The sequence below is a fragment of the Rhincodon typus genome, chromosome 22, assembly GCF_021869965.1.
Source record: "Rhincodon typus isolate 14 chromosome 22, sRhiTyp1.1, whole genome shotgun sequence".
NCBI classification, from domain to species: domain Eukaryota; kingdom Metazoa; phylum Chordata; class Chondrichthyes; order Orectolobiformes; family Rhincodontidae; genus Rhincodon; species Rhincodon typus.
The window spans coordinates 16,522,238-16,531,372 of record NC_063353.1 but is presented as its reverse complement, the minus strand read 5'-3'; the positions used below and the strand labels follow the sequence as shown (position 1 = coordinate 16,531,372).

The window sequence follows — 9,135 nt, the reverse complement described above, 5'->3', positions numbered from 1 at the left end:
ACGGCTTTTATTTTGGGGATGGTGTTGGTGCTGTTCATGAAATATCCAAGATCTGGTTCGGTATTTAAAAACATTGCATTTTCTGGCAATTGTTTCGATGAATGCTGTCATGAAGTGTTGGAAAACCTGCATGCTTCATTCACACTTTTATAAACACAGACTTTTATTCCCTACAAATCAATTCAAGCAAAGCAACAAAATGCTCGATAAACTGCATTGGTTTACTGGGCAAATAACATTTCTGAATGCAACAACATACCATTTTTGAAAGCTGATCCACTTCTGCCAAAGCATTTAGAATCTCTGTGTCAAAATCCATGGAATTCTGCCATGCATTATGCGCTAAAGTTACTAGTCCATCACAGCCAATCCCACCACACTTTCTCGTTCCATCATCAGCTCGACAGTTTGGACCACCACATACTGCTTCAGCACAAGGCATTCCTGCAGGGCCACCACAAATCTGGACAAATAGAGTAAGCAATGTATTTCAGAACATATCACTTCATAAAAATTGTTTTTTATTCTGTCTTGGATGATTGGAGCGCTCTGGTCACAATACCTTAAAAGCAGGATAGACACCAAATACAGTGGCACAACTAACACAACAAAAAAACTTTCTTAAAAATGCAGTTTAGATGGAATGCATTGGTGTTACAATCAATCACTATTAGAAACCATGTCACACTCAACTTGCTTTTAACCATATATATTTGATTATACATATTTTTCAAAAGGACCCATTAGAAATAGCCATCTAAAAATAAATGGCAGCTTAATATAGATCTAACATGCTTTTCAAATGTTAAAATCAACCTTGAAATGTACCTTTTTATTTAATGGTGAGAGATCTAGACTCTGCAATTTGTCAGCCAGTTCTTCTAGACTTTGTGAATGTTCTTTTTGCTGTTGCTCAAAGTGATCCTGACTCTGTAAAATCATATCATCCACCTTTTCACGAGTGCTAAAAGATTCCAACAGTATGTTATCAGGATCAGTGGTTGAAGCATTAACTTTCATTTCAGCCTCCTGAGACTGGTTAAAATATTTCTGGACACTATCCAAGGCTCCTACAGAGTATTGCAGAGAACAGAAAACAGAAAAGTCATGCATTACTTTAAAAGGTGACATGACAAGATTCTGTGGAGCAATAGAAAATTTAGTCCAGCAGTCTAATCATATCAATGTAGAGCTATGCACAATAAATACCATTGCCTTTTATACTGATGCACACAGTAGAACATTACAGAAACTGATTAACAAACTATTGCAGTTACACCAAAGCATCATGCAACACTTCCTGGAGTTCCATTCACAAAGCATACAGTTAGGAACACAACTGAGTAACTTCTGAAATTGTAACTAACATCCAACAGATGCTTTAAATATCCAAAGAAATGTCAAACACATTCTCACTATTTTGAAATAAGGTGAAGCATTTATCAGTTTACAGAGTGTTGTGAAGACATTTCAAAATTTCATTCCTCACCATTCAAAATCAATGTAAATCCATAAAAACTTATAAAACAAAGACAACCAACTTCTGATATTGAGGTATCAATGAACGCATAGATATTAATATAACAGCATTCAATTTTCAGTTATCATAATCAAATCCTCACCATGGACATCAGAATTCTTAATGTACTCCAACTGTTCTGCTAGGTCATTCACAACAGCTTTCAAACTTTCAGCATCTGTCTGAAGGACACTTATTTCTCCGTCTGTCACATTACTTCGGTCTGCTGTTGTTGCAATATCTGATTCAATTACAGTAACCTTTTCTGCAAGGTCAAGAACTTTCTTCCTGAAATCAAAGAATTTTAAACCTTAATCTAATTAGTTTACTAAGGACAGCCATAGTATCCCAGATGAAATTACTTTAAAATCCTTGAAATATGGTAACATTACCACAACATGCAACATTTAAAAGGATTTAACACTTGATTAAATCAGAAGAGAATTAATTTGATAGTGACCAAGTACCCATATCTAAAACCCTCCAAAGATAGCGAAAGATAATCCAGTCCATTCTCCACATACAATTATTGAAACTGATATCAAATGGAGGAGACTCAGTGACACGTCTCAATGTGTTAAATCTTCTAGATTACAAGTCATGACACTTTTCTGTATCCTACGGAAGACTGCAAATCCCAAATGTTACCAGTTCTTTTCCCATGAGCAGCAACATCAATCTTCAAGTACAAAAGCATTGTGACATCTTACATGTAAAATCTTACCCCTCTAAGGGGCAAGCAGGCTGATCTAAATGAACGCAGTATGTGTGGGATGCCTTATGCAAAAGAACGCAACCATGTCCACTCAATATTGTATTCGTATGTAACCTTGTGTATAACCTAAATTATATTAAAAAAACACAGACAATATGGACAAAACTATGACACTATTCCTGAGAATTTGCTTATTGAGTTTCCAGTGTCATATTGGGAATACGTTTTTTTAAAAAAAAAAGTGGTATTGTAACACATACTGATACAAACAACAATAACGTGTATCTGCATTGGGGATATACAGAAATGGAGGCCAGTGGGTGGAATCAGTATGGGCGTAAATTGAAGGAATGAAGATGACAACAGTGTACATTATTTAATGTTCTTCAATTAACCTTCGTTTTAAAATTAATTCAGAAAACTCAGAATCAGTAACTTTGATTCAAAAGGGAATTGCTGGAGCAACGCGCCAAATATGTGAGCTTCAGTTGTCAAAGTAAGCCAAAAAATGTTTATAAATGCATGAAAACTGCTTCACGCAGCTGCCTTGCAGATGGTTTTTAACAACATTTCCCTATTGACCTGTTAGGAGTAGAAAAAGCTTAAAACATTCCTGGTTAATCACAACTAGATAAAGACCAATTTAACGAGATTAACTGTAGTGCACAGACGGCCAAACATGAACGAAGATTTTGATGCCAAATTGTCTAGCTCAGTAAATATGGTTAGTTTCCAAAAAGTCTTTTTGGTCTTTTACCCATGGGAACATGTTCTGGTAGGCAAGTGTTCAACAGTATGATTCCACTAGAAAAGAATCTTCATTATTAATTTTTGGCAATGTGACCTTCTTTAGGATTAAATCTAAGAAAGAAATTATACCAAGTGGCCCCATCACTGTTATCTGCTACAGCATTACACAACAACTAAGATGAAGACATCTATTCATATTTTTTACCATATAGTTCATGCTATCAGTCAATTCGTCATTTTGACCATAGAGCAAATCTCGTCATATAAACCAATTGCAAATTCACACTTGAGTACTGCATTCAGATTGTGAAATATCCCCAGTGCTTTTCTTTAGGTAGCTTCCCATTAAAAAGGCATATTGTAAATGAAGTGCCGTCAGCAGCACTACGTCCCAGTATCAGCAGCATGGAGTGCGAAATATCAGTGTACATAATGAGGGCAAGAGAAGAAATTAACACAATCTTAATCTTACTTAAATAAAAACCGAAAGAACTGCGGATGCTGTAAATCAGGAACAAGAAGTTGCTGGAAAAGCTCAGCATGCCTGGCAGCATCTGTGAAGGAGAAAACAGTTAACGTTTCGGGCCCGGTGCCCCTTCCTCAGAACTTAATCTTACTTACTTGGCTTCATCCAAGAGATCCCCAATACTGTCAAGTGGTTCAGTAGCAGGATTTTCAGCAAGTAGGGTTCGTATATCATTAATTTTTTCCTGTACAGCATTAACAGTTTCTTGGTAAGGCCCAATTATTCCACTAGATTTGATGACTTCAGCCTGCGCTACAAGTTGTTTGCTTCGATTAGTCAGTTCTTCAATTTCTTTATCCCAGAGTCTGAAGCATGCATGACATCGTTCACAATGTGGGAATGTACCAAAGTACCCCCTAGCGCACTTATCACAACGTTCACCTGCAACCCCTTCCCGACAGATGCAGTGGCCATTGGTTTGGTTACACTGCTGTGTCTCAATACCAAATTCATTGCAATCACATTCTGGAAAAAACAAACAAAAATGTTGGAGTAATTATATAAAATGAAAACTGATAAAAGTAAACAAATTAACTCAATGAAAGATAGAACTTATGGAGAGATTATAATAAATAAGAGCACCCAATTTTGCAAAACGTACTCCTGGCCCACATGGGGAATGGGACAGAGCAAATTCTAGGCTCCCCAAAGCAATTAAGTTCTGATTGACCTCAAACTGCATAATTTTTAGTAAACAACAAACCACCACTAAAGCTTTAACATCACACAGTATCTATATAACAGTTAGAACAATACCATTGTAGCAAGATAGACCGACATAAGATTTCATTCAATTTACAGTGAACATCTGAACAGCTCCCTTGTTGTTCACAGATGGTTGTATTCACATTACTACAAAATTTTAGCATCAAATTTTGGATTCCCAGTTACCAGAGAGGATCGACAAGGAAATGTTGACTTACCTTATGTAAAGATACTGCAAAGAACTAAGCTGGCGACACATCTTTCCAGTTTCTCCTTGCCATAAATGTTGTGGTTACCCAATTTAAAATCTACTTCTATAGATTTAGAAACTAGCAATGGATGGATTTAACTTTTTTTAAATTCATTCCAGTATGTGGCTGGACCAGCATTTAATTCTCCTCCCTACTGCCAAGAGGGCAGTTAAGAATCAACCAGATTGCTGTGGGTCTGGAGTCCCATGTTTGCTAGACCAGGTAAGGATATCAGGTTACCTTACCTGAAGTATGAGTGAACCCATTGAGGTTTTCCAATATTTGCCAATGGTTTCATGGTCATCATTAGATTCTTAATTCCAGATTTTTATTAAATTCAAATTCCACTGTCTGCCACAGCAGTAACTGAACCCAGGTCCCTAGAACATTACCTGGGTCTCTCAATTAATAGTCTAGTGATAGTACCACTTACACCATCACCTCACTAAATACAACATTTGTGAAGGGAGCAAAAGTAAAAGTAGTCACATGTATATTTAATGTAATAAATTATTCTGAAGGGTATAATGCCATTTTGGTGAACGAGTGGCAAATTAAACTATAAAAGGAAATTTTAAAAATCTTATCGTGAAATTACAGTACAGGATTAGTTCTCCAAACTAGTCTTTTATTTCCCACAATAAGAATCTTAAGAGCTAAAATACTGTAGTTTCCTATCAAAGAAGGAAGCTTAAAATCATATATAAACAATGACAGAATATGCACAATTATAGTGATCACTGTAATTCGTGATTCTTAATGTTAAGTTCAATCGTTACAGGACTACAAATTGTACATAGCATAATTATTGATTTAAATGTTAGGATAGCAAGAACTGACAAGGTGAGGATAATGGAGAGGTTGGTGCACACCTATGGTACTCTTACACTGCTTTGAATGAACTCCAAATTTGTATTGAAAATCCATAATCATTGCTGGATCTCTGACAGGAATGAAGCCAAGAAAACATTTCCCAGAAGTGATTATCTCGCATCACGATGGTAAATCCAATTGGCAACAAATTAGTATCAAATCTGAACTATTTCAAATCTAAGAGGTCTTAACTTGAAAGTGAAGGAACGAATTCCTTCCTCCCCACTCCATCCATTTAAGCTTCTGACTGCTGGATCAACTCTCTCTGGGCAGAATGCGCAGAATTTTTATATTGTGTTGGTGCAGTGGGCTTAAATGTGTTGCTGCTTGATCAGAGACCAAACTCAAGTTGCTAGTTCTAAACCAGCAAATGGCTAGTTTATTGCATCCAATAATGCTTTTCTGTAATTTAGTAATTATAGCCTCATTGTTGTTGCTTAAATTCAAATCTTTTCTCGTTAATAACATTTGGAGGTTCCAACACAAAACAACCAAAATTCACTATGGCTAAAACTACTGAATGTGTTCACAAATTAGTGTCAAGTAACAGCTCAGAAATATAAAAGCAGAATGCTGCAGTTGCTGGAAAGTCTGAAGTAGAAATAGAAACTGCTAGGAACAGTCTGCAGGTCAGGCAACATCTTTGGAGAGAAAGGGTTAATGGTTCTGGCTGATGACCTTTCAATAGTTTTGAGAACCCGAGATTTGCTTCCAATGCCAAATGATGCCAGTGCACTTCTTGACTGTCCTTTTCAACAACACCAACTCAGAGTTGCCTGCTGTTTCATTTCAAACTACTCAACCAGCACCCAGTCTTTTATTGCTCCTTTTAGGTGGGAAGAAATTACAAGCTTCAACAGCACGTGAACCAATGCCCTGCCACGCCTTTCTTCCCCGACCCCATTTCTGACTCCAAATGATCTGCCCTTAACAAAAGCTTCGTCATCCAATCATGTCCATTGCCACAATGAATTGAGCTTTTTGGTTAGGATCCAGTTACCCACTTCAATATTTCCCCTTCACCTGGATCCTCTCCTCTAAACTTTTGTCCTCTGATCTTTGCATTGAGAATTAGTAGCACAAGATCAGACAGTCTCAATTTCCCTGCTCCTCTGATTCACTACCTATCTGCTTCTGAACTTGCAGCACTTCATTCTCTCAGGCCTTGAAAAAGTTAGCAATGGAGAGAGAAACAGTTTTCAGATCTGCTGACTGACATCCAATGACCCTGGACCTGGGTGCAGTGCCCTACCAAACTCACATTTGCTTTAATCTAGAATCAAGGCAGTTCCAAGAATGAACAACAAAAGGTACCACAGAAGTGCGGCCGATGGAGGGCGAGTTTTTGCTGCTCAATTTTCATTTTAAAAAGCAAATGTTGTTTAGATTTTCTGCCCCTTTGAATTGGAATTACCATTGAAAAATCAGTTAGCCCCTTTAATTGTTTACCTAGCTTTCATGGGAAAATGTGACAGACTCCTGAAAATATTCTAGTTGAGAACACCTAGCTGACCACAAATTAAGATCAATATCCTTTGCCTTTGCTAAAGCAACAAGCCAGCAATGTCTATGCCAATCATCCTACAATGCAAAAGAAATTCTTTTTTTGTTTTAACCCTTCCAGACACACATTTAACTGCTCAGCAAAATGAAGTACTTGCAGTCAATTCAACCCTGTACACTCATTATCTCTGAAAATTACCACAAATTGTTCCACATCTACACCTGACATGCTCTAAAACCTTCTGGGATCATATGGTGTTGTGAAGAGGTGAAAGAGAAAGCAATACTCAGGCATGTATGAAAAGCACTCTGAATGTGAAACAAAGACAATTGGCAGGGCAATTAAACATTTAGTCAAAAAATCTCTGTACTGAGCAGAGTTGAGAATCAAAAGCAAGAAATACCTGTAACTAATGGGACAAAGCTAAGTGACAATCCAAAAGCCAATCATACACCACAGAACTGGAAATAATAATGTGCTAAAAGATCTATGACAAAAGATTTTCCCTTGAATTGGAAAATAATTGCAATAAAAATGCAAAGTAAGAATTAATCATAAATATTATGTGGGTGCACTTTATTCTATTTGCAATCAGTTTTATTCAAGTTTTTTTGTCCTATTTTTATTAATCTATTAGTGCAGGAACAAAAACCTGACAGGAAGCTAAACAGATTTTCTAAGAAAAGCAGCTGATATATGTGCTAAATATTTCACTAATAACTAAAATACAAATAACTAAATTACTTTTCTCCCCCTGAACACAATATGTCTTGGTGACCAAACTGGTAATTCAATCACATTTTGAAATGTTGTGTGGTGGGGTTGATAGTGAATGAGGCATTGTAATTTAGTAAAGAGTCTACTACTCTAGTTTGACCTCAGGTGATAAGTCAGTTTCCAGACTGGGAGAATATGTTACCAAGCAGGAAAGCACTGACCACAAGATCACTATTTAACAATGGAAAACCGACAAATGAACAAAGGAAGTAATTTAGTCTGGAAGGAGAAGTTCACAGTTTACGCAGATCATTACCATTATGTTGTGGCATTTTATTTGGTAGAACAGACATTCAAAAGTTCAACAGATCAAAGGCCTCTGCAGGAAATGACATCTGCTTGTAACATATTTTAAAAACTTAACAAACCTTAAAAAGATATTCCTACATCAGCATAGGTCATCTTTAAATGTTCATGTTATTTCCAAATCATTCACAACATTAATTATTGTTAACAGCTGAATGTGTCAGCACAAATTCACTGCATGGGAACTCAAAATATGGGATAATGCTTACAATTGCTTCTTGTAATGTGCTGCCCCAGTGTATCTGCAAGGGTTGTCATATAGCTAACTGCAAATTGGAATGCAGAGCCAGCTCTCCGCTTCAAGCAGCCTACATTTGTATGCAAAGTACCTGACCTTCGGGAAAGGCAAAAATATAGTACTACTTCAAGACATACTGACTCAAGCACAAGTGCTTGGATAAAGGCTAATATGCACCGTCTCAACAAACATTATACTATGAGACGGAGGGGGAAGATAGGAGCATAGCTAAATTAAGCAAGTGCATATTAAAAATGTATCAATTGATCATTTTGAAATAGATAATTAATTTAAAAGGAAATTATTTCTGTCAGTTAACTAACACACTGACTTAAAGAAAGGATAGAGTCAAAGTCGCTGGGTAACCCCCACCAGAATCACTCAGGACTGCTTGTTTTCCATACTTTTTACATGCCTCCAAAGCAAACATCAGGGCAGTATGAAAGCCAGATGTTCGCAGCTTGACCACAGAATAATCTGTACCATCTGTAATCAAATTCAGTGATATAATACATGTTAGGTCGTGGGTAGAGATAGTTTGGAGGGTATTAAGACACTCAGAACAATTATATATCGTTGAAGTCTTATTGTTTGTCAAAAGGCTGATAGACCTGGTAATGTAATTTCACACATCCTTACATGTCACCATTTCAGACTTCATTTGCATGTACATGAAAACATTATTGTACAGCTACAAAAGTATCAAATTCAGAAATTTCCTTTCCTCAGAATTGAGTTCTTAGGAAGGGTCACTGGACCCAAAATGTTAACTCCGATTTCTCTCCAGACTTGCTGAGCTTTTCCAGCAATTTCTGTTTTTGTCTCTGATTTACAGCATCCACAGTTTTATCAAAGGTTTTCCTGTTCCTTAAAATCATCCGCCTTAGGACATTCTAACATATCCTGCAAAAGAACTTCAAGTATGAGGTTGTAGGAACTGCAGATGCTGGAGAATCTGAGATAACAAGGTG

General features: G+C 36.8%; 1 protein-coding gene across 1 annotated transcript in view; it reads right to left on the bottom strand.

Annotated features, from left to right (window-relative positions):
* Positions 1–3,665: 3,665 nt before the first annotated feature.
* Positions 3,666–9,135, bottom strand: part of lamb1a (laminin, beta 1a) — a 66,743-nt gene continuing 61,273 nt past the window's right edge. Inside the window, exon 23 of the mRNA XM_048610489.1 lies at positions 3,666–3,975. Within this exon, the coding sequence (XP_048466446.1) occupies positions 3,787–3,975 (189 nt within the window). The 3' untranslated portion in view covers positions 3,666–3,786. The remainder of the gene's footprint in view (positions 3,976–9,135) is intronic.